Source organism: Sarcophilus harrisii, chromosome 4 (genome assembly GCF_902635505.1).
Source record: "Sarcophilus harrisii chromosome 4, mSarHar1.11, whole genome shotgun sequence".
NCBI classification, from domain to species: Eukaryota; Metazoa; Chordata; class Mammalia; order Dasyuromorphia; family Dasyuridae; genus Sarcophilus; species Sarcophilus harrisii.
The window spans coordinates 190,786,559-190,813,155 of NC_045429.1; the positions used below are offsets into that span (position 1 = coordinate 190,786,559).

The 26,597-nt window shown below is 33.1% G+C and overlaps 2 protein-coding genes across 5 annotated transcripts in view; one reads left to right on the plus strand and one right to left on the minus strand.

Moving 5' to 3' along the window:
- The window catches only part of LOC105750469 (DNA damage-inducible transcript 4 protein), a 28,465-nt gene extending 10,769 nt beyond the window's left edge, over nt 1-17,696 (minus strand). Inside the window, 1 exon segment of the mRNA XM_031967130.1 lies at nt 17,534-17,696. Within this exon segment, the coding sequence (XP_031822990.1) occupies nt 17,534-17,696 (163 nt within the window).
- Nucleotides 1-26,597, plus strand: part of CDK19 (cyclin dependent kinase 19) — a 208,353-nt gene that overhangs the window by 85,605 nt on the left and 96,151 nt on the right. The window contains exon 1 of one of the 4 annotated variants that reach the window (XM_031964408.1): nt 12,793-12,869. The exons of the other annotated variants lie outside the window; for them this stretch is intronic. The gene's annotated coding sequence lies outside the window, so the exon portion shown is untranslated. Of the gene's footprint in view, nt 1-12,792; nt 12,870-26,597 lie in introns of those variants that run through there. 4 annotated transcript variants of the gene reach the window in all.

Consider the following 26,597-nt stretch of genomic DNA (forward strand, 5'->3'; position numbering starts at 1 on the left):
TTAACATTCTGTTTCATGAAGTTGTCAAAGAAAATCCTTAAGAAGTAATGAAAATAATTGGAGAAATATAAGGAAATACATTTTCCATAGCAGCTATATAGCTAGAAACATTTTAAATAACATTAATAGAACTTTTGAATGACTATTATATTTACAGAATAAGTAGAAAAAATGTTTATTGATATCATAGGATACATATATTAAATTAATTTCATGTCATTCTGAATTAGTTCCTCTAGGAATATGTAGAAAAGCATATGTGCCCCATTCTGCCATCTCATTTGAATATACCTAAATTCATTGGTGTATATCTGCCCTTGAAGATTTTCTTGTGAAGTGATTGTTTAATAACTACAGAGTGAGGGTGTTTCCTAGCACCATGCAGTGTAAACCGAGATTGAGATTAGTGTTCAGGCCTGTCCTGTTTTTTCCCCCCTTTTTAAAGATTAAGGGGAGATGGCTACATTTTACAATAATAGTTTGTTAGCCGAATTGGTCTATGACTCAGAGCTGAAAAGGCTTTTATAGAGCATCATACTTTATTATTTAAATGAAAAAACTAAAGTCTAGAGAGATTAAAAATTTCCTCCAGGTCATATAGAAAATTGGTGACAATGCTGGCATTAGAACTTGAGTCTCCTGATTCCAGTGCTCAAAATCATGTTGTTTCTACGGATGAGTTCTTTTTTTCTATCCTATAAGCAATCAGGATGCTGTTAGTAACCCTGGAAATAGGTTCTATATCTTCTACTCACTGAGCAGGGGAGCACTTAAATAAATAAATATATAAATATAAATAATGAAGGTAAAGGGACAGTAGAAGTCTGACCTATTTTTTCTCTCAGTGAGGAGAAAAAATCCTGTAAAATAGTGTCTGTAGATACTATTTGGTTGTTGTTTGGAGAATAGATTATTATATACTACATTGAATAGGTATGCTGAAATTTGAAGCCTTAACAATTTGATCTAACAGTCTAATATAGGTGTTGGCAATATAAGGCTATATAGACATTTTGTTGGCATACTGGCCACTGTCAGTGTCCCCTGCAAAATTTCAAAGCCAGCAACCAGCATAGACAAAAATAAAGCAAATGATGCCTTTAAAGAATTTATACTCTATCAGAAGAGATGACATCTACAAAACAAATATAAGGTTTTGGATGGAAGGCCTTAACAATTATTGGAAGATCAGCAAGTAACTCTTCTCAGTAATTCAGTGATTCAAGTCAATTCCAATTAACTTTGATATAAAAAGCCATCTGCATCCTGAGAGAGAACTATGGAGACTGAATGGGGATCAAAACATACAGTTTTCACCTCTTTTTGTCTTTCTCGTGGATTTTCCCTTTTGTTATGATTTTTTCCCTCAATATGACTCATGGAAATATGTAAAAAATGAATATACATGTATAACCTTAATAAATAAATTTTTAAATAATCAGGAATCAGGAAAGTTCTAAATGTACTTAAGTTTCAGTTACCTTGCAGTTAACTTATAGAAAAATGCCAGTTGGCTATTTCAGGGGCCTCATTTGGGTGTAATTACCTTCTTCCAGAGTTCTCTTTTTAACCTTTTAAGCCTTTTAAGGTTTAGGAATTTAATTTTTTAAATATATCACAGTATGTTTAGGTCTTAGGACACAGACAACACTAACTAAACTTACTAGGAACCAATTAATTAAGCAGAATTACTATTTTTAAAGTTATAATGAGAATCATATCTATTGCAACATATTGTACCAGTTGTTTGTATATGTTACCTTCTGGTAACTGTGCTCACTCAGGAAACCAAAGTATAGATTAAGGATTTGTTGAATTTAAAATAGAACAAAGGGAAAGAGTACTAGATTGAGAAGCTGAAGACTTAGGCTGTGAATTATTTGAACTTCATAAGGTTGTTACTTTGATTTTTCAGATGATGAAACATTTTCAGAAAAGTTTTTGTGATTTTCCTGGCAAATAGAGAGTTCAAGGTTTTTTTGTTTGTTTTGTTTTGTTTTTTAACTGACTTTAGTTCTTCCCCCCTCCCCCCCCTTTTTTTCCCCCTGAGGCAATTGGAGTTAAGTGCCTTGCCTAGATTTGAATTCATGTTCTCTTAACTTCAGGGCTGGTGCACCACCTAGCTGTCCCTTTCATTCTCTTTCAAAGACAATAACATCTGAAAAACCACTCTACTATTGGTTCCTCCACTATTGTATCCTCTTTGAAAATTTGTATTTAAATAACTGCAATTAATTTTATAGCACTGAAACATCTTTTCCCTTGATTCATGCTGATGTTATTTGATCCAACAAACATTTATTTTGGTCACTGGACCTTTTCCTGTTCAATTCAGCAGGTATTTATTAATTGCCTTGTTTTATATTAAGTATTTGCATCCAAAGACCAAAAAAACAGAAACAAACCCAAAAATTCTATTGGAGAACTTCAGTTCTCCTGGATCTATATACAGCATATTTACAGATAAACACTATTAAATTTCCAGATAGAGGCACAAGGAAATCACTCATTCAGTATTGTTTGCCAGGTTCTGTAGTAACTACCAGAAATGCGAAGACAGTAAAAAAACATCAACCCCTTATATTCTTTTGGGAGAAGTACTATGTACACATGTAAGTACAAAGTAATATGGAAAAAGGCATTAGAAGTTGAAAAAATCTGGAAAGGGCTTCATTGGAGGAGATACTTGTGAATTTTGAAGGAGATTCTAAGAGGCAGAGGCAATAAAAGAGAGCACGCTAGGCTTAGGGAAATTTATGAAGAACACACATGGAAGATGCAATATAATGGAAGGGGAGCAGTGAATAGGATATTTGAATGTGGGTATAGTATATAAACAAACCTGGAAAGCCAGATTTCAGAACACTTGAATATTAAATAGAGGAATTTGTTTTTTATCCTTAAAGTAATAGGGAGTCAATGAAACTTCTTGAGTAGATATGGTTAGACTTGTACATTAGGTATAGCATTTTGGTGTCTGGATTGGGAAGATCAGAGATTGAATTCATGTCCTTCTATTTTAGTTTTCAGGTCTTTAAGGAACCTGAAAATCCTAAACTGCCTAATTCCTCAGCTTCCTTTTTCTTTTTTCTCAAAGTTTCTCTCTTCAATTTCATTCTTCCCTCTCAGATTTATTGAAATTGTTTTCGGGTAAAGGTAGTTACTTTATTTGTTTAATTAAAAATTGTTTTCCAAAACATTTCTACCATTTCACAGCTTCACAGTGTATTTAGTGCCTAACGTTCCACAGCCCCTACAACATCAATTGTTGCCAATTAAAAAAAAAATTTTTTTTTGGCAGTTTACAGAATGTAGAATAAAATCTCAAACTTGAGAACATTTCTCTTATTATTAATAATTTGTAGCATTCTTTCATGTGGTTATGAATACATTGCAATTTTTCTTGTGAGAACTTTTTGTTCATATCCTTTGCCCACTTATCTGTTGGAGAATGGTGTAGGAGCCTTTTTTTTTAATATATAATTTTTTTCCCCAGTTATATGTAGAAAAGACTTTTTTTTTAGTTCTACATGTACTTTTTATTTATTTATTTTTTTTTACATATTTCCTTATGTTGGGAGAATAAAATCAAAACAAAAGGGAAAACTACAAGAGGAAGAAAAACCAAAAGAAAAAGAAAAAAAAAGTGAACATAGCATGTGTTGATTTACATTTAGTTTCCATAGTTCTCTCTCTAGATGTGTGGGTATCATTTTCTATCCAAAGTTTATTGCGATTATCTTGAATCATTGAATTGCTGAGAAGAACCAAGTCTTGTCATAGCTGATCATCACCCAGTCTTGCTGTTGCTATGGCATATTTTCCTGATTCTGCTTGTTTTGCGCAGCATTAATTCATGTAAATCTTTTCAAACCTGTTTATCATTTTTTATGGAACAGTGATATTCCATTACTTTCATATACCATAACTTATTCAGCCATTACTCAATTGATGAGCGTCTACTCATTTTTTCAGTTCTTTGCCACCACAAAAAAAGGTCTGCTACAAACATTTTTGCACATGTGGGTCCTTTTTCTTTCTTTATGATTTCTTTGGGATACAACAATCCCAGTTGTGGCACTGCTGGATCAAAAAGTATATGCAGTTTTATAGCCTTTGGGCTTAGTTCCAAATTGTTCCTCAGAATGGTTGGATCATTTCACAAGTCTACCAACAATGCATTAGTGTCCCAGTTTTTCCATGTCTTTTCCAACATTTATCATTATCTTTTTCTGTTAACTTAGCCAATCTGAGGGGTATGAGCTGGTACCTCAGAGTAGCTTTAATTTGCATTTCTCTAATCATTAGTGATTTAGAGGACTTTTTTTTTCTTTTGCTGAGGCAATTGGGGTTAAGAGCCTTGCCCAGAGTCACACAGCTAGGAAGTATAAAGTGTCCAAGTCATATTTGAACTTGGGTCCTCCTGAATTCAAGGCTGGTGCTCTATCCACTGCGCCACCTAGCTGCCCCTTCATAAAAGGATATGAACACTTTTTCATATGATTATTGATGGCTTTAATTTCTTTATCTATAAATTGTCTGTTCATATCCTTTGATCATTTATCAATTGGGAAATGACTTGTATTCTTATAAATTTGATTTCATTCTATAATTTAGAAATGAGACTTTATCAGAAACACTGGCTGTTCCTGCTTTCTGCTTCCCTTCTATTTTGGCTGTATTGATTTTGTTTGTGAAAACCCTTTTTAATTTAATGTAATCAAAGTTGTCAAATTTGCATTTTATAATATTTTCTATTTTTAAATTTGTCCATAAATTCCTCCCTTCTCCAAAGATGTGATAGATAAACTATCCCTTTCTCTCCTAATTTGCTTATAGTATCATCCTTGATGCCTAAATCATGTACTTTGACCTTATTTTGGTATGGGATGTAAGATATAGGTCCATGCTTCTGACATTTTATTTTTCAGTTTTCCCAGAAATTTTTGTCAAATAGTGAGTTCTTATCCCAGAAGCTGGAGTTTGGTGGCTTATCAAACACTAGATTACTATACTCATTGACTATTGTGTCATGTATATCTAACTTATTCCACTGATCCACCATTCATTTTCTTAGCCAGTACCATATGGTTGTGATAAGTGCTGCTTTATAATAGAGTTTTAAGTCTGGTACTCCTAGGCTATCATTTTTTGTATTTTTTTTTTCATTAATTTCCTTGATATTCTTGACCTTTTGTTCTTCCAGATTAATTTTGTTATTGTTTTTCCTAGCTTTATAAAATAATTTTTTGGCAGTTTAATTAGTATGTCACTGAACAAATAAACTAATTTAGGTAGAATTGTCATTTTTATTATATTAGCTTTGCCTGCCTATGAACAAATGATGTTTTCCCAGTTATTTAAATCTGATTTTATTTGTGTGGAAAGTATTTTGTAAATTGTGTTCATATAGTTTTTGGGGTTTGTCTTGGCAGGTAAACACCCAAATATTTTATTTTGTTTACAGTTATTTTAAATGGAATTTCTCTTTCTATCTCTTGCTGCTAGGCTTCGTTAGTAACATGTAGAAATGCTGATGATTTGTATGGGTTTATTTTATATCCTGCTACTTTGCTTTCAAGTAGGTTTTTGGATAATTGTCCAGTGTTCTCTTAAGTATACCATCAAATTATCGGCAAAGAGTGATAGTTTTATCTCTTTATTGCCCACTCTAGTTCCTTAACTTTCTTTTTCTTATTGCTACAGCCAATATTTCTAGTACAATATTGAATAATAGAGATTATAAGCATCCTTTTTAAATTCGTGATCTTATGAGGAATGAATGCATCTAGCTTCTCTCCATTACAAATAATGCTTGCTGATGATTTTAGTTAGTTCTGCTTATCCTTTAAGGAAAAACTCCATTTATTCATATGCTCTTTAGTGTGTTTAATAGAACTAATTGCTGTATTTTGTCAAAAGTTTTTTCTCCATCTATTGAGATTATCACATGATTTCTGTTATATTATTGATATGTTCAATTATGGTAATAGTTTCCTATTGAACCAGTCCTGAATTTCTGGTATAAATCTCATTTGGTCATAGAGTGATTCAATTTATCTAATCCTGAGAGAGGGAGAGTTTTAGGTCTTGCACTAGTACAGTTTTATGTCTACTTTTTCCTATCACTGGTTTATTTTCTCTTAGAATTTGGGTGCTGTACTACTTGTTGCATATACATTTAGTATTGATATTACTTAAATGTTTATGATACCCTTTTATAAGATGTACTTTCCTTTTAATTAGATCTATTTTTGCTTTTGCTTTAACTGAGATCAGGTTTGCCATCCCTGCTCCTTTTGCTGAAGTAGAATAAATTCTGCTCTAGCTTTTAATCTTACTCTATATGTATCTATATGTGTTTCTTGTAAACAACATATTAGAAGATTCTGGTTTTTAATGCACTTGGCTATCTGCTTCCATTTTATGGGAGAGTTCATCCCATTCACATTCATAGTTAGGATTATCAGCTATATATTTCTCTCCATCTTATTTAGTAGTATTTTGTTTCCCTCCTTAGTAGTATTTTGTTTGTGACCCACCTTTCTTTCAACCTGCCCTCCCTTCTATTATCTCTCCTTTTTTCTTAGTCCTTTCTCCTAGTGTTTCTATCTTCCCTTCTATCCAGCCTCTCCTTTTTCTTTCCTCTTTTTCCTCCTACTTCCTTATAGGGTGAGATTAATTTCTACACACAGCTTGAGTGAATGTTATTTCCTTTTAGAACCAAAACAGATGACATTAGACTTCAGACAATTCTCATCCCCCCAGCTCCCTTCTTTCTCTCTGTTGTAACAGGTCCTTTGTGCTTCCAATTTATTCCGTTTTATCTCTGCTTTCCTCTTCTACTACAATATTTTTCCTAACCCTCAATATCTTTTTCTTTGATTTTATCACATCAGATTTAATTTATACTCACGCTCTTTATATATTTTGTTCCCTCCAACTGCACCAATAAAAGATATAGTTCTCAAGAGTTACAAGTTTTTTTTTTCATCTAGGGATGTAAATAGTTTAACCTTTTTTTTTTTTTTCCTTTTTACCTTTCTGTGTTTCTCCTAAGCCCTATGTTTGATCAGAATTTCTTTAAGTCTTCCCAATATATCTTGAGCTGGAGTGTGGTTTCAGTCCATCAAACTTTGTTCAGAGGCTTGGTGTCATGTGATTTTTGAGGGAAAATGAGAAGTTTGAGAAGCTTCCTAGCTTCACTTTGCCATCTTGACCTGCATTAACGTCATAATAACCTTTTCATTGATTTTCCTGCTCTAGTTTCTTATCTCTCTTACTCTCCATACAGTTGTCAAAACAAAACAAAAAACAAAAAAACCTTGGTAAAGCACAAGTCTGAAATGTCATTTCTCTCTCTTCAATAAATTCATTTGGCTTCCAGTTACCTTTAGAATCAAATCGAAACTACCCTGTTTGTCATTTTTTTTTTTTATCATTTTCTTTTTTTTTTTTTTAATTATAAACTTGACAAACACATATTCATATCCAAAGAGCAATAGAAAAAGAAAATATATCAATACAGATTGTATATTAACTTAATCATGTAAGAGAGAGAGTGTGTGTGTGTTTGACACAATGGTATTGAACTCTCTCTTCTCTTTTGCACACTTTATAAATGATTCCCTTTGTCTTTCTTCCCTCCTTCTTTTTCCTTCCTTTCTTCTTCTTCCTTCCCTTCTACTTTTCCCTCTAACATCCCTTTTTTTAAATTTATTTTTTTCTTCTTTTTTTATTGTAGTAAGTTTATTTTATTTTATTTATTTTTTGCTGAGGCATTTGGGGTTAAGTGACTTGCCCAGGATCACACAGCTAGGAAATGTTTAGTGTCTGAGGCCGAATTTGAACTCTGGTTCTCCTGACTTCAGGGATGGTGCTCTATTCACTGCACCACCTAGCTGCCCCAGTAAGTTTATTAATTATTAATACATATTGCTTTGTGAATCGTGTTGGGGGAGAAAAATCAATCCATCTAATAAATATCTCAACCAAACATTAAAACCTGTCTTTTAAAATAAATAATATGGTTAGGAAAAACAAATTGATATATTCATTGTGCCTAAAAATTCACGTTGCTCTGCACTAATAGTTTATCCCTTCTTTATACCCCCAGCTGCTACTACATTACCTAGCACACAGTAGTTACTTAATAAATATTAATTGATTGGCTTCAGTTTATAATTCATAACTCCTTTTTGGCTTTGAACTTTGGATTCTTTTAATAATGGCCTATAGTTTTTTATGTTTTCAAGTTTTACTCCATTTCCAATTTGACTTCATCCTTTTAACTTCTTAAAGTTTCTGGAAAACTAGATTATTTTCTTTTTGGATTTCTGATCTACTTTCACTGTCTTCATGTAAAAACTTGGTCTTTTTTCTCCTGACAATGCTCACCTTCTTGTTCCACTCTGAAATACCTTTTATGTGATCCTTTGGTTGAAGCTACTTCTTAATTTATAAATTTTTAATTCCACTCTCTATTAACTAGTTTTGTTTTTCCAATATCCATTTTTAAAGACAGCATAGTGTCTTTAGGAACACCATTTTTGGAGTAAAAAAAAACCTGATTTGAGTCTCTTTTCTCACTTACCTAGATGAGTAATTATGGCAAATCAGTTGACTTTTCTAAGACTGAATTTCTTTATGTCTGTAAAATGATTATAAAACTATTTTGTATCACTGTACCATAAAGCATTGTTGAAATTTTTTTTTTTTTTTTGTAAATTTTAAAGCAATAAAGGTTGTTGTAATTTTTGTTGTAAAATAGTGTTGAAGAATCTGTGGTAAGATAGACATATCAATTATATTGTTGATGGAGTGAATTAAACCAAGTTCTCTGGAAAGTAACTTAGAATTATGCAAGATTGTTATAACGTTTGATCTAGCAATCCCATTATTAGCTTTATATATGACATTAAAAAATACATGACAAAGTTCCACAGGTACTGAAATAGTCATTATGACACTATTTGTAGTAAGCTGGAAACAGATTATGTGCCCATTATTTGTTTAACCTTTCAATGTTATAGATAACTTTCTAAAACTGTAAGATTCAGAGAATTTGTTACTTGTGTAAGTAGAGGGAGCTTCATCATTTTGGAGCTTCCTTTAGGAATGAAATTATAGGTACAGTCTCTATAAGAGGATGTCTCTCTTAATGCTGGTGGAGGAATGAAGTGGTAAATATAGGTGTATGGAAAATCCAAAGCTATTAGTTTTTTTTTCTTAATTATATTCTTATACATTGGGACATGATTGAACTACTTGTGATTTATGATTATAATGGAATAATTATTGTGCTATAAGAAATGATAAATAGGAAGACTTCTTATCAAGTTGGAAGACCTATATGTACTAATGAATATTAAAGAAACAAAAGAACAGTATGCACAATGGTTATGTCTGGTCTAGCTCTCTGGATCAGTCAGAGTTCTTAGTTTTAGTGGAGAAGTGATGAAGGCAGGAGGACCACCAGGAGGCTGATCAAAGAGTTTGGAGTTTGGAAGCTGGAATCTGGAGTCTGTTGCTGAGAGAGACTTCTGTGTCTGAGAGAGACTTCTGTGTCCGAGACTCCCTTAAATACCTCACTACAGCACACTGAGCATGTGCCAACTGCCCATTACATCACCATTACATCACCATTACATTAAGTATATGTTTAGAGAACTATTATTTCACACAGAGTAGGTGCTTAATTAAGTATGCTGCTGTCCTTGGTTCAAGTATACCTTTTCAGAGTCTGGACCCTCTACACACAATAACAATAATGATGTAAATGAAAGTAATACTGAAAACAAGAGAGTTCATTGTCCAATATTGGTTATAGGTGTAATTAGAACACACTTCTTTGATTTTTGTTATGAGTAAACGGTAGAAAGTTCCTAGTCATAATTGCTGTTTAAGATTATTTTGCTTAACAAAGCAAAACAATTCTAAAGGGAAGTTACTTTGAAGGTTTATTGAGAGGTGCTTGTTTTGTCAAAACATTTTTATTAAAGTTTTTTTAAAGCAATAAAGTAAAAAAAATCCTAAAGACCAATTTGAATTGTGCTATTATAATTATATTTCACTAATTAATTTAGCTTCTCCTTCTGAACCATTTTAGTTAGGTTGTCTTGGTCTCTGCTCCAAACTTTTATGAAAAACCTTGGCTTGACTTCATCAAATTTTCCCATCTGCTTTTGTAAAGTTTATATTATCCTTTCTCCAAGATTATTACTATATTTGAGATGATCTGAATTTTCCTTGAAGGTCCCTTTCTCATGTTCTACTTCTTAGATTTTGTCATATCATAGCAGTTAAGAAGCTATACACATAAAAATCTAATTAATTGCCATGATTTTTTTTTATTCTTCTTCCACTTATTCTAATCTCAAAACCCACAACGTTGTTTATACAGGTTATTTTTAATAAGTTCCAAGGATTTAAAACACAATTAGCATTGTTTCATTTCCTTCTTTTGAGAATAATATACTTCTTAGTAAATTTAACTTGCTTTTGTTAGTGAAGAATGCCATTGAATGATGCCAGACTATTTTAGGAGCTTGAAATTAAAATATTTATAAACAAAACATACTTCAGGAATTATATTGGGTTTTTAAAAAATTTTTCCTTTGTTTGGGGTTTATAGCCTAGTAATGTTTTTTAAAGTTTGTAAGTAAATTTTACAAAGATTTGAAGTTGACTGATAGTGACAATCACTTTTTAAAAAGAGAAGATCTTTTGAAATTCTGTATGAAATTGTGAAATTCATGAAATTCATTTCAATGAAATTGAAATGAAAGTATGCTTCCCTCTTGATTTATGGTAGAGTGATCCTGTTCCTCTCCAGTGTTTTAGATCCTGAGTCCAGTGTACTTTCATTTTTAATACTCATGAAAACCTAAGCGAGAGAGGAGTCAGTTTTTGTCTTACTAATGATTTACCTTAATATGAAATTGTCTTAAATAGGAATCCATTTGTAGGTTATCTTTTATTGTGGGAGAGACTGAATAGTAAGAAATAGACTGAAATTCCTATTACTGACTGAAAAAGCAATGAATTGTAATTAGGGAAGGAGGAAGCTCCTTTTTAAAGGTAAATAGGAAACTAACCCCTAAGATTTTTTACATTACTTTTATTAAGTTAGGTGAAGTTTTAAACCTCTTCCTTCAAAGCATTTCTAAACCAAAGAGCTTTAGTTTTTTTTTTTTTTTAACATTTAGTTAAAAACACCACAAAACACTTAGTTAAAAACACCACAAAATAAGTAATTTTGATGGAAATATATCAGAAAGTCAATAACACATTGTTTAGTTAAGAGCAAAAAGCCAGTAGAAGTCAAGTTCTTCTTGGATCGCATCCAAGGGATTCTGAAATACTAAAAGAACCTCTGTCTAGGATTGAGTTCTAGTATATTTCAGTAGAAAGAAAAAAGGAATTTTAAACTGGCGGTTGTGTTAAAATCTTTTTGGAGAATAGCTGCTTGTATTATTATTATTATTATATTAAACTTCATTCTTTCATGCATGTGTACATAGAACTAGAGATCAGACATTGGCTGATGATGTCCACAGCAAAGAATAGAGCCAAATACATGTTTTTATTTAGCATTTTGTATGTAAATCTTTCATTCCTTTTTGTTTTTGTGATATTTCTCCAGAATTGCTCTTAATGTTCATTTGAATTTGCCAGAAATGTTTTAATTGGGACAAGAAATGAACTCATGGCATGATTTGCCCTGAGCCTTGGAATCTGAGATTCCTGTAACCTGAGAGCTCCTGTAACGGCCTAGAGAATCTTGCTGAAGCTTAATTTAAGTAAAGTCTTCATGCTGAGATATAAAATGAAAGACTTGTATAATTAAAGTGTACTTGTGAAATCTAAACTACCCTTTCGTTTACTAAATAATGTAATCAAATCAGAAGCCCTTGCTTTTAACAAGTTATTAGATGTAAAAAGCTCAGCTAATGATAGAAAAATAATAATGAATTTCCTGACCCATTCTTATGGACAGTTGTGAGCACTGCATCTTTTTATTTAAACAAATATATGTATATAAGGAAACTAAATAGTTGGTAGAAAGTTTCCTCTGAATCAGGAAGTCCGGCAAATACTAGTCATGCAACTCTTGGCCAGTCCTTCACATGAACAACCCTAGGGCAGCTCTCAAAAGACATTAGTTGCAGAGAAGATGCTGACCTGTATTGGTGGACCAAATTGCCTATTCCTGTGAAGTCTCAATCCACTGCTATTGTGTATGTGTGTATGTACACACACACACACACACACACACACACAAAGCTGTCTTTATCTCCATACTGTAGATAACATCAGGACATCAGTGAGGTGGCTCTTTGACATAGATTTCTTACATAGAAAAATTTTTTTAAAAAGTTATTCCCAGGGTAGCTAGGTCAGACACTTAATTTCTAGCTGTGTGACCCTGGGCAAGTCACTTAACTCCAATTGCCTTATCAAAAAAAAAAGTTATTACCCCGCCCCCCCCTCCCTTTAATTTTTTTTGTAACTAGCTTCTAATATAAAGATATAATGTTTCTCTTTAAAATATTGTGGACATTGATAAATAGAAGTCAGTTGTGGCTTTCCTTCTTTTGTTTTGTGTGTGCAGTGTTTTAACTTAATGGTGAAATGAAGTCTAATACTTTTTAGTTTTAGATTCATGTATTATATGTTTTGGGGGTGACATCTATATTGTATTTCTATTTAGAGCTGATCTGTCTTATGACTGATGAACACCAGGGTTCTGTTCAGAGTTGCTTCTCATACTTGGATCCTGATCCTAAAGGGGAAGCCAGCAGGGGTTCGCTGTGCTAGAGCAGCATGGACTCAGAGCTCCTCCCAGAGGATACAAAAATGACTCCCAGGTGAGTTACTATAGAGCCGGAGGAGATAGGCTCTCATAAGATTGTCTTGTGCTTTACAGAAGCCAATTATGAAGGACCATACAACTGAGCCATTCAGAACTATAGGTCCTTGGATTCAGTTTTTCAAGCTAAAAGTTATTCTTTTCATAGCCCTTCTTTTCCTAGTTGTAATCTTAATAAGTTGTAATCTTAATGTTGGATTAATTTTGCCAATTTTTTGTGATATTGATGGCTTACTTTAGGGAATCTTGATATGGTTTGGGTAGGAATGGTAATGAATAATTCCTGAATGTAAATAGAATTGTTTCAGATTAGGTTTAGATTTATTTTTTTGCTTTGTTATGTAAAGGGCTGTTAGAATATACCTTTATACAGATTATGAAATTATGTAGAAACTTCAGAACGAATCTGATTTTCTATGTTCAGAAATTTCAATATAATTGAAAGAGTATTGAAGTGAGAATTAAGAGATTTAAATTAGAGTCCTGACTGCCACTTATTGAAAAAATGGTTTTTGAGAAGTTATCCATATAGTCTGTCTGGGGCTTAGTTTCTTCATCTGTAAAATGAAGGGGTTAAACTTGATGGTCTTCAAAATCTCTATGTGCTCTAAAATTTATTTTGATATACAGAGTTCTATTGTGATATTCTGATATCCTTTAATTTTCAGTTCCAAATTAATTGCAGCCCTAAAATTTTCATTTTTGCTCATTTTAAAAGACAAATTTAGAATGTTTGAAGAAAAAAGCCAGTTGTAACTCTTTGAAATACCAAGGCAGTAGAAGTTCTGGTTCATGTAGTATTATAAAATCACTTGGTTATCTAAACTAAAAATGGAGATTTTTTTTTTCCTTTGTCTATTCCTTACTAACAAAGGATTCAAAAAGTGAATCATGTTAAGTGGATGAAAGATTTATGGCACATGTATCATAAAATTTCAAGACTGGTTTAAGAATTGTGCAGACATTTCTCTGAGTAATAAAATTATATAAAATGAAGGCCAAAGTATTATGCCTTAATCATAAGCAGATATAATTGAAATGCATTCCTGCATGGAGAATTATACTTTGAAGCACACCCACATCTGGATAGGCCCAGGATACATGTAGAGCTGTGTTTTAACTTGTATCATTACATAGTTCTATGGAAAAACAAGAGAACTGAATTTCTGGTTAGAAACTATTCCTTTTGTTTGTTTATTTATAGGAATGCATAAATTTAGTGTTCCTAATGTCTGTACTGTTTTTTAGGCAATCTTAGGTCATTCATCTTGAAAATTTTTTGTCAGATTAATTTATATTTTTATTCTGTTCTGTACTTTTAGGAATGTTCATGGGATTTCAGAAACAGACTAGATGCTAACCAATAGGTAAATCTTTATATAATATGTCCACATTGAATAGGTTCTATAGTTTTAAAATGGAGTTATTCAGAGTTCAATTAGACATTAAATGTCTGCTTATGTGCAAAGAACATGGTAAACTTGGAATAAAAAGATTTAAAAGTGAATTTTCTGTCTTTCAAGAATTTACTATCTGTAGAATTAAGATCCTACAAGGTAGAATGCTCATACAGAGGAAAAAGAGAATGATTCAAACAAATTTCTACCATTGGAGGAGAGAACAGCAAATACTTATGAAATTATTGAAAGTTATTTTGAGACATAAAAATAGTTTTATGCTATAATGTTGAATTTAAATGAGATTATCAAGATTGTCTTCATCATTTTTTATAATTGCAAATTTTAAATTATCTAAATGGAATAAAGGAATGGCTAAATATTGTAATACATTCATGTAATGGAATATTTTAATATACTTAAGATGTTGACAAATACAAGGAAATAGAGAATTAGGAAGACGTGTATGAAATAATCCTAAAATAAAGAGAAGGAAGGAAAGAAAAAGGACCAGAAGACTATGACTAATTAACATATTTTTAAAAAAGAGAGAATGAGAATAAATGGGCAAATAAAGGTCCTTAAATGGAGATAGTCACAAAAATGTTAGGATATTTTGTGCATTTAAATTCATTTTTAAAAAATGGAAATAATTGCAAAATTTCTGTGATATGTTGTATTAATATTGAACATTGTTAAAAGTATTTTAAAATCCTTTTATCAATAAGTAAAACTATTTTTAGTACTTTATATGTATAGGAAATTCTTTATTTGCTTTAGACCTGTCAGCTTTAACTTTTTTCAGTCACTATCCAACTAACTCCAACTTTTTTGGGGGAAAAAAGGAAACAAAAACATGTTATGAAATCTATGGAATCAGAAGTTATAAAAGGAATAATATAAGTAAGGAATGCTGATTCTCAGGTAGATTTATTCATTATAGTACTATGTCACTGGGTCAAAGGTTCTGCAAATTTTAGTGAGTGTTGGATATAATTCCAAATTGTTTTATATAATTATTGAAGTAATTGACCAGTAATGGTTTTGTTGGTGTGGCTTTCATACAATAATTGTAATTTCCTTTTTTTATTCCATTTGCTTATCTGCTGAAGGTGAGAAAGCATCTTGGAGCTGTTTTAATTTGCATTTTAGTTAATTCCATCTCATTGTTGTATTAACCACTGAATTTAATGGTACAAAAAGAGTGATGATTTTGATTGGACAAATAGCTGAATCTTTTAGAATATACACTAAAATTTGATTTCACCTTTGGCTAATTCCATTGAACTTAAAAAGTATGTATAATTTATATCATAATAAAGTATTCCAAATAGTTCTTTAATTTTTTGATTTAGGATTTGAGCCCCAAGAAAGTGCTGTTTTAGAAACAGAGCAGATTTCCTGGAAGACTTAGGTTCTAATCTTCTATTTGTCACTTGTGTGACCTTGGCCAAGACATTTAAGGTATCATGCCCCTTAGTTTACACATTTATAAAGCATCATATTTGGACTAAATAGTCCCTGAGGTTCCTTCCAGCTCCAAATCTACTAATGTCTATTCAAAACTTTATTTAGTCTTTTTTAGTAATTATGTGTGGTTTTTTGGTTTGCTTTTGTTTTGTGTTTTGTTGTTTGTTTTTCCTATTTTACTTATTTTTCATAGTTTTTGGTCTTGCTTTTTTTCTTCTTTTATTACTAACACCCTCAATGTCAGTTTAACAGGACAGTACCATTGCCTATTCTACTTTGGTGTCTTAACAAATTTCTCTTTTTCCCTTGTTCTCTTATTCTTTCCTATCTTTTGCATTCTCAGAAATGTGACTCACCCCAGAAAATCCTGTATTTTCTTTTTTTCCACTAGTATTTTATTTTTCCAAATACATGTAAAGATAATTTTCATCATTTATTTTTGTAAGACTTTTGCGTTCTAAATATTCTTCCCTCCCTCCCTTAACTCATCCCATTTCAAGACAATCCAATATAGATTATATATTGTACTCCATGTTTTGTCTTCAATTCTCTGTCGCTGGTCCAATCTTTCTTCTTAACCTCCTCAATATTGGACCAAACTTCCAGTTTTTCTCTCTGCCACTTAGCAACTTCACTTCCTTTGAGATTTACTACATTTCTGTTGTTCAGTTCATGTAATTTTTGTGGTAGCTTACTTGTTTCAAGGTCATTCTTTTTCCTTTTTCGGCAACAGTCAATATGCTTTCATTAAATGCATTATTTCTGAAGCTAAGTTCTGAAGTTTAAAAAAATGGGAAAAGCTTTCTCTGCCCTCAAAGGAGTTCACATTCTTCTTAGGAAATTCAGTAGAACCTGACTTAACAGTTTTCTCGATCCCTTACTCTCGTTTGACTTTGTTTTATTATTTATGCTTTCTAGAGTTGTTAACTTCTGTTTGACCAATTCTAATTTAAAAGATTTATATATTTTTTGTAAGGTTTTGTATCCCTTTTACCAAGTTATTAATAACTCTTTTCTTATCTTTCTTGCAGCTCTAATTTTTTTTACCCATTTTTTCCTCTAGTGTTCTTTTAATTTTTAAAGTAATCTGTTCTATTCTTTTTTAAAAAAAACTCTTGGGGTAGCTAGGTGGCACAGTAGATAGAACACCATCCCTGAAGTCAGGAGGATCTGAGTCTCAGACACTTACACTTGCTAGCTGTGTGACCCTGGGCAAGTCACTTACCCCTGATTGCCTCAGCAAAAAAAAACAAAAGAAACTCTTTTACGTACATGAATTGATGTAAAGAGAATATATAGGACATTGTACACAGTAACAGCAATATTGTGCAGTGATCAACTTTGATTGATTTAGTTTTTCTCAGCAATACAATGATCCAATGAAGTTCCAAAGGATTCATGATAGAAAATTCTATCCATATCTGGAGAAAGATGTGATAGTCTAAATGCAGATAAAAGCACATTATTTCTGTTTTATTTTTTAATGTTTTTTCCTTTTCTTTCACAATATGACTAATATTGTTTATTTTTACATGATAGCACATATATAATTTATCAAACTGCCCATTGTCTTAGGGGAGAAGAAACTCAATTTTACAAAAATTGAACATTAAAAATTGTTTTTTCATGTAATTAGAAAAAAAAATACTATTTATAAATCCAGGAAACAAAATAAAAAATCTTTTTTTTTTTTTTTTTTTGCCTCTTCTAAGAATTCATGATGGGCTTGTGTCCATTCTGCATTTTACTTTGGGGGCTTTGTAGATGTCATTGTCTTCTATGTTTGGGTCTTTACCGTCATCTTTTTGTGATTGAGTATTTTTCTCTTTCCTCATTTTTCCAGACTGCTTCTGGACTTTGTGGTAGTGTTGGGTTTTCCTTTCAGGGGGAAGGTGTATTCTGAGCTTTTGTCTTTTATGTCTTGCTGCTTTCATAACTACCACAGTTGTGCGATCCATGGAGAAGTTTACTGCCCTTCTGGTATGAACTCTTCAAATGCCTGACCTGAATTTCTTTCTGTTAGCTTATTATGTAATTGAGTTTCAGTAGACTGCTTCTGGATTCAGTCACTGTTGGCTCACAAAGAAATTGTGCAGGTTCAGAACAGCTGTGAACTGACTTCTCTTGGGTCTTAGTTTCCCACCCTGGTTATTCCAATGCAGGCTTGTGTGTAATGCGGGTATTGAGGGGATTAATATAGCAGATGGCTATTTGTTTTTTATTTATTTATTTATTTATTTTTTATTTAATAGCCTTTTATTTACAGGATATATACATGGGTAACTTTACAGCATTAACAATTGCCAAACCTCTTGTTCCAATTTTTCACCTCTTTACCCCCCCCCACCCCCTCCCCTAAATGGCAGGATGACCAGTAGATGTTAAATATATTAAAATATAACTTAGATACACAATAAGTATACATGACCAAAACATTATTTTGCTGTACAAAAAGAATCAGACTCTGAATTATTGTACAATTAGCTTGTGAAGGAAATCAAAAATGCAGGTGTGCATAAATATAGGGATTGGGAATTCAATGTAATGGTTTTTAGTCATCTCCCAGAGTTCTTTTTCTGGGTATAGCTAGTTCAGTTCATTACTGCTCCATTAGAAATGATTTGGTTGATCTCGTTGCTGAGGATGGCCTGATCCATCAGAACTGGTCCAGATGGCTATTTGTAGGAATTGAGTGAATCACACTGACTTTTGTGGTTCTTGGGACTTGGTTCTGGAACCTTTCTATTTAGTTATAGATCTAGTTCAATTTTTGTCTTGTGAAAAAACTTTAATTATGAGAATTGGGGAGAAGCCTCCTTACATTGTTTACATTGTTTGATCCTAGCCCTGCATTGCTGGAAAGTTGGATCATCTCTACCTACCATTTAAAGACCCTTTACTAAGAACCTAGGTTGTATTGGTTGAATCCAGAGATTAATGCACAAAGTTTTCTCATAATTGTACATTTCAAGCAACCTATAAATATGTCTCTGGAAATTGACCTTATATTCATCAATCAGTTATTGTTTTCATGTTCCTTTGATTATTACAGATATATGGGGTATGACACCTTATTCTGATTTCAAAGAGTTGTACCTATTTACTCTCTCTCTTCCAACTTAGAACCTTTCTTAGAATCTTTCATCCAATTAGAAATGTTTCCCTAATCTTTTATTGGCCTTATTTATTTGTTCTTAATATATAAATATTTCTGTTTTTGTACCTAAGCTGAGGAAGTCTAGTCCCAGTTGGTCTGGCAGTTGCCACATGTATTGCTTAATAAATCAATATGCTTAGAAGATTGAACCTTTTGTTTCTTCAGTCATTTCATCTTTTACCTGCCACAGTGAGGCTAAAGATTAGAACTGAGTCAGCACTTTATCCCTTTGTGACTGCTCTTTTTCACCATGAATCTGTGACCCAGAACTAGGTAATATGAGACAGTGTTGGCAGATGGCATCTTATCTTGCTTCTTAGTGCTAATTCAGGGATCCCCTGAGATATCTTTTTTTTCCCCCTTGGTATTCTGGTCTTCATTCCTGCCTTTGCTCCTGGTCAGTCCCTCTCTTGTAACCCAATGTTTGCAAACCTTTTTTGTCTGTCTTGCCAGGTTGCCCTGGTCTGGAAAAATAGCACAGTGACTTTTTCTGGGTTTTGGGATCAGAATTAGATCCTAATGCATTTTCTAGGTTGTTACCTTGGTTTCTAGTAGGTGTGCTCAGTGAGTTAGGCAAAAATGCTTTCTCTCATTCCATCATTATGACTTCACCCACTACGTTTACTCACTTTACTTGGGTATTTTAGTATACATATTGGTGTCCTCTTAAGTACCCTTGTCTCTCTTCTCCTTTCTCAGTCAGTCACTAATTATTTATTAAGAGCTTATTATGTTCAAGGCACTGAGTATGTGTTCTAATGGGGATAAATGTTTAAAATGCAAGATACATATACACACACACACACACACATACATATACACATATATACGAAAGGTTGTCTGTAAGTGGAAAGCATTAGTGGCTGGGGAGACTTTATTTAGAAAAAGGATTTGAGCAGAAACAAAACTCAAAGTAGTAGTGTTGTTGGCTCACATCTAAGAAAGGTAGGAAGAAAGGTAGGTGTGAAGATATTTAAGTGTCTGGTGGAGTTTTTATTTGATTCTGGAGGTAATGAGGAACTCTTTGGGACTCTTTGGGTAGAAGGTAGCATGGTTAGGCCAATTTTGTAATCACTTTGGAAGCTGAATGAAGTGGGAACAAGCTTGAGGTAGGGAAATCATTTAGAAGGCTTTTACACTTTGTAGATGAACAGTGAAGACATAAATGAGAAGGTTAGCTTCATAAATGGAGAGAATCCAGATCATTACTTCTCTATTGGAATTAGTCTCTTCTCATCACCTTTGGGTATTTAGTTGACAAGCATAATCATAAACTTATCTCTGCCCTTGAATTTCTTTCCCTTTTATCCATTTTTTGTTATATTGCCAAACTTTGAACCCTTGTTTGCACCACCATTTCTAAGCTCCTATATTGCTGTATGCTGCTGAAACATGTTCCATAATTAGTATTGACTGGATTCACTTCAACTTGATGTTATCTTAACCAGACTCCTGATAATACATAGGAATGCTTTTATTTTTTCCTCATTTACTCTCTGACATGTTCCTCACAACAGCTGTATTGAATTTTTTTAATCTCCCCATAATCATACCACATCTTCCTCTCAGTAGATTCCCTTTTTTTTCTTGAGAAAGTTGACCCAGTTTTTTGAGCTTCTTTTTTTTTTTTTTTTTTTTTACAGTTCTATACATACTATCCTTAAAAAACTTCTGACTTTCTCATTGTTTTAAATTATTGTCTTATAGCTCTTCTAATTTCTGACTCTACCACACTCTTCTCTCTAGGTAGAGAGAACTTTGCTACTAACACTAAGATCTGAGTTCCTTTCCTTCTTTTATAACAGGGATAGGAAGCCTTTTTTTTTTTTTTTTCCCCTGCCAAGGCTTATTTGGATATTTATAACATATAAGTCCCTACAAAATTAATTCAAAGAACTCTAGCAATGGGAGGTTGTTATCACCTGTGGTCGCTTTGCAGAGCCAGACCAAATGATTTCTCAGCTCTTATATGGCCCTCCAACATTCACTAACCCTGCTTTGCCATCTGTATTTTGGGAGGAAGTCTTTAATCCTTTTTTCTTTTTCATTCCTTGGCTTTTGCAATATTGCTTTCTTCATCTCATAATTATAAGTCACAGCAATAACAGTCGTAACTGACCTTTATATTCCTTATTGATCCTACAGCAAACTTGTGAAGTAAATACTACAGTTGTTATTATCTTCATTTTACAGATGAGGAAACTGAAAATCTGAGAGATGAAATGATTTGCTCATGTTACCTATATGGAAAGTATTTGGTGTTGAAGGCATAAACTGAAATCGTTTTTATCCTCACTCCAGGTCTGGTGCTCCACAAACAAAAATGCATATATATGCACATTCACAAAAAACCACAAAATTTTAATTATTCCTTCACTCCATGCAGTTAGTATTTCTTCCTTATAGCATTTATTTATTTGTGTATTTGTTTTTTGTTCATTAGAATGTAAGCTCATTGAGAGCAGGGACTATTTTGTTTTTGTCTGTGGTTACCTGGTTCTGTATAGTGCTGAGAAGCTTTGCCATTACTATATTTGCTTTCCCATGTCCTTTCAGGAAGCTGCTTTTGGAAGTCTTTTTGCTTAGGAACTTGGTTATTATGTATGAAGGTTGCATATAGTAGTTGCATAAAAGATAGTTGTTGAATTGAAATGGAAAAAATTTATGCCAGATCAGATATTTTCTCATTATGTTTTTGGAAGTTAAAATCAGTCATTAAAGTAATGCTTGAGTATCTTGTGTAGTATAACTGATTAAATAGTTCATTATCGTAGTGTGATTATTTTTTTTAGTGTGATGAATGGGATATAAAAATAGAATTCAATGTTGGTGATATTATTTTTGTGAGGATACTAATTACTTAAAGAATTGGATATTGTTTTTTCCCCCATGTTTTTCTTCAGCTTTCTTGAAATGAAAATTAAATATAAATATATCACCATACTGTTATTGTTTGTTAATGAACAAATTGATGTAGTTTTCTTTTCTTTATATGTACTTTGCTGGTTACAATAATAGTGTATGAAAAGCTGATATATTACTTATGAACAGTTTTTCTTAATCCAGTCTTTTACTTGTTATTTTAGCATATTTGCATAACAATATTTTGTAATGTACTCATAGTAGCTTTGTATCTTGTAATTTATTAACTAAAACCATTACGGGATTTTATTTTTTATCTGATATACAGATTTGCTCAATTCAGTTGAAATATAGTAGTTTTTTTTTCTGTTAATGAAAGATATTTGGTTTTTTATGCTAACTAAAAATATTTTTATGCATTATTACACAGAAGAGGTTTTCCATCTAAATTGATAGAAGTTTTTGGCCTCAGTGATACTATCCTTTTTCTCTAAGCAAAGAAACCTATATCTTGTATCTTCTTGGCCTATTTTCCTCAAGGGTCCTGTACTCATCTTCAGCAGTCAGTAATACTTAGACCAGAAAGAGGCGGAGGGACAAGGAAGGGGGGCAGAAGGAAAGAGAGAGAGAAGGAGGGAGAGAAGAGGGAGGGAGGGAAGGGGGGGGGGCGCATGTGCAAGTATACTCCATCTGCTGTAAGTTTGCAATATAACTGAAATGATATGCCCTCAAATTATTTTCATTTTGTATTGTTTGTATATAACTGGACAATATTAAGTCCACTCTTCTGAAATTTAATTTAAATTTCACTTGGACATTTGGTTTATGCCCTTTTCCAATCATATTGTAATTATACATTATTTAATATTAAATATTTCCTCATTCAAAAATAACTCACAAATTTTGAAATTTAATGGAAATTAATGGAGCCTTCCTTTGCTTTCTTTGCTCAAAAAAAGGAAGGGTTTTTTTTTTTTAACTATCCAGTAAAGCATAGAGATTAATTAGAACTGCCTATATGCATGAGGTGGAGATAACTAGGTGATTCTATAGAAAGAAGATTGGCAGACCTGAGTTCAAATTCAGCTTTAAATATTTAACCTTTGTGACCTTGGGCTATCTAGGTTTACTGCAATCTACTGGAGAAGAAAAAGGCAAACTATTTCAGTATCTTTATTCAGAAAACTTGGCCCACAGGATCATGAAGAGGTGGAAATGGCTTGATTGGATTACAATAAGTTAAACTGGAGTAGATGATTGAAGAAGTATGCATTCAGTTCTTATTTTGTCTCCTTTGGTGCTTAATACTGGAGAAATAACTGGAGAAATTGTGAACAGAGTTCTCATTTGAAAGTTTTTGGGTTTTTTTTTTTTTTTTTTTTGTTGTTGTTGTTGTTGTTGTTATTGTTGTATAGACTGTTCTCTGGTTCTGGTTACTTTACTCTGCATCAGCTTAATGAGTGGGATGGGGTGAATAACACCCCAGCAAAAGGCTATGTCCCTGCTAGTAGCCCAGTGTCTAGGTAGGCTGTAGGGGGAAGGGCATTAACAGGAGAATGCCTTTGAATTTATGTGGGCCTTTGTTACAATGGGCCTTGCCTAGTTGAATTCCCATAAGCTAGTTCCTGAGGCAAGTAGGGAGAAACATTGACAAGACTATATTGGAATTCCTTGCATTGATTAGTAACCCCACTGTTACTGTATCTAGTCAGAAGGCCAAGTTATGTCAGTCCCCTTAGTTATTGTTCTCTTATAAAAGAACCTACTGGTACCATTACTTCTTTGTGGGTTCATTAAGAACTATCCACTTTATGGCAGCAAGTTCTCTAGAAACTTTGCCTGACTCATGGTGTCTTTCCCTTTATTATAGAACTAGTTTATTGGGATTTAGTCTGCTTTAATGGTGTCTTCCTCCTTATTAATGGTGAGTTCTGTTAGGAAACTTAGCCCAACTTTTCCCTCTCAATGACTAAAAATCTCTTGGAAACTAGCCCGTTGTCAGGACCATAATAAAATATTTGCTTCTCAGTTTGATGGTCTAAACCTTTGCAACACCAACCTGAAACTTCATTATATTTTTTTGGTTCCAATCCCTGCTCCACAACATTTGGTAGCCCATATGGGGAGAGTTTTGGAACCCCAGTATAATTCTGGAGTTCAGTTTGTCTACATTCCATGCCCCATCATTTGGTGGCTTCATATGGGGAGAATCTGAATTTACTCACTTCATTTCAAGGTAAGCCCCATTTCCCTTTGTTCTTCTATAGCTGGGAGGACCCTGGACTTATAGGAAGGCTTATTGGGTTGTGTGAGTTTCTGTAATTACCATGCTCACTATATTTCTCTTGACTGGGCCCATCTTTTGGCATACTTTCCTTTGGCAACACTTGTCACTTTTTGTTTCCCTAGGACATATCCAGTGGAGACACATTGCTATAGGAATAGAAACTTTTTTCAGTGTGTGGCAAAGATGGGAGTCCATTTCTAAACTTAAAAAAAGCACAGTAGTCTCTGTTTGCATAGTGTCTGTATTGTATGAGTTAAATTCTATTACCTTGGGAAGATTTAAATACAGCCCTACAAGGAAACTTCTGAGGGCTGCAATTAGTGAGAACATTGGGAAGGATTTATTAGCATTACTACCTTACACCTTAGGGGAAAAAAGAGAAAAAGCCCTTCTGTGGTCCCAATACTGGCCAAATTGCAGTTATAGAAATAAAGCTAGATGATTAAAACAGCTTAGCAAATTGTGGAGTTTTTATGTTTAATCATTAAGGAGATGGGCAATTAGTCAATTTGAGATTTCAGGAAAGAACTCCTGGGACTGTGGGGTAATTCCAGGAATTACCTCTCTCCTCCTCTTTCTCTCTCCCCCCCCCCCCCCCCTTCTGCTGACCCTCTCTAATTTAAGGTAAGCTCACTCCCTTACCATCAACACCCTAAGATTCTGTGGATAGACTAGGGGAAATTTAAGGGCCCCCTCACCCTACTTATTTAGAACCCCTGAACCCTGACCAACCACTTCTCTCTAGATGGGGGACTCTCCATTTGAGAACCTTGTATCTCCTCTCCTCTTCAGTGGATTTTGGAGGAGGCGCAGATATAGTTTAAGGGAGATCTAGGCACCAGCCCTTTTGCTCTCATCAGCCTGGGAAAGTCTGGGTGTTCCTGGCACCAACTAATGTGGCAGTATGAGTGGGGTAGTCAACCAGCCTGTCTTTCTAGTCTACTTTCTACGTTTCAGTTGGAAAAATATATTAAGTAGGCAGTTGTATCTTTTGTAATCTGTTAAGAGAGTTTGAAAATAGGGAGAACCCCACTCTTGTATTCCAGTAGCAATATAGGCCCCTACTTTCTGTAAGGTGATAATAATTGAACCCATCTGCCAAAATGATTGTGAGCAGTCACTTAACTGTAAAAATTCTATGTAGAATAACTGCTAAAATTGTCTTGTTTTCTCCTTGAAACAAAGGGGAAATTTAAATTCAACAAAAGCCTCCTCTTGTCAATGCCCCTGAGGGCCCTGTGGCCCACCTAGACCCTGTAGTAACTAGAAGAAACATGACCTTTTGCTGGGGTCTTATTCACTCTCTCTGTCTGCCTCTCTTCCCCACCCACCCTCCCCAATCAAGTTCATATTATGGTTCCAGATTTCTTGGAAACCATCCCTTTCACGATTTTTTCTTTTGTAATATTTTATTAGATGCATCCACAATTTATTCAACCATTTCCTAATTTATAGGCACCCATCTCATTTCTATTTCTTGGTTACTACAAAAAGAATTGCTATAAATATTTACATGTTTAGATTCCTTTTCACTTTCTTTGATTCCTTTGGGGACAAAAGATATGCATAGTTTAGTGAATTTTAGACATGTTTCAAAACACTTCTCAGAATGTTGGGTCAATTCATAGCTCCATCCGCAAATATTTTCTTTTACTTATTTGGATGATTTTTTTTTTTTTTTTTTGGTAGCTTGCATTTTTTCTTCTGACAACTTTTTCATATTTTTCAGATCTTTATTAAAGAATATCTTTTATTCTTATATTTTTGTATAGCTTGTTCATTGAACTGTTGCCCTTTTAATTTTAACTGTATAATTTTGTTTGTGCAAAACCTTTTCAATTGCTTATAAATCCAATAAAGAATTTTGCATGTGTCTCAGTAAGATATGTGTGTGTGTGTGTGTGTGTATGAGAGAGAGAGAGAGAGAGAGAGTGAGAGAGAGAAATAAAACAACGAGAACAGGAAAGGGAAAGACAAAAGATTGATTAATTTAAAGGAGACTGTGAGGAAAGTGGAATTGTAGAGATTCTAGATAATATAAGAGCAAAGCAGCACTGATGGGGAAGGAAATATATTTAAAAAAACCCTCAAAACCTTCTGGATGATTCTATTTTATAAATCTTCTGAATTTGAGTTAGCTTCCCAAAGGATTCTTGTAGAAACTTTTAAACAATCTTTAATCTTAAATTGAGTAATAGAGTTATAGATTCCTAGAGTTGGAAGTGCTTGAGGTGTAATCTAGGCCAAACTATATATCTAAACAAGAATCTTCTTTACATTGTCAAAAAGTAGTTATCCAACCTAAACTTGAAGACTTTCAGGAATAGGGAGATGAATAAATTCAAGTAAACCATTGACAGTTTTGATAAGGACATTTTTCCTTCAGTGAAAATCACTTTTTCTTTATTTTTTATTCTTGGACCCTCATTTTGCCTTTTGGGACAAGATAAAATAAAATTTATAAATTTATAAAATAAAATAAATTTAATCCTGTTTCTGTCTGACATCAGATACCTGAAGACAGCAGTCTTGTCTCTGTATTTTTCTTGTTCA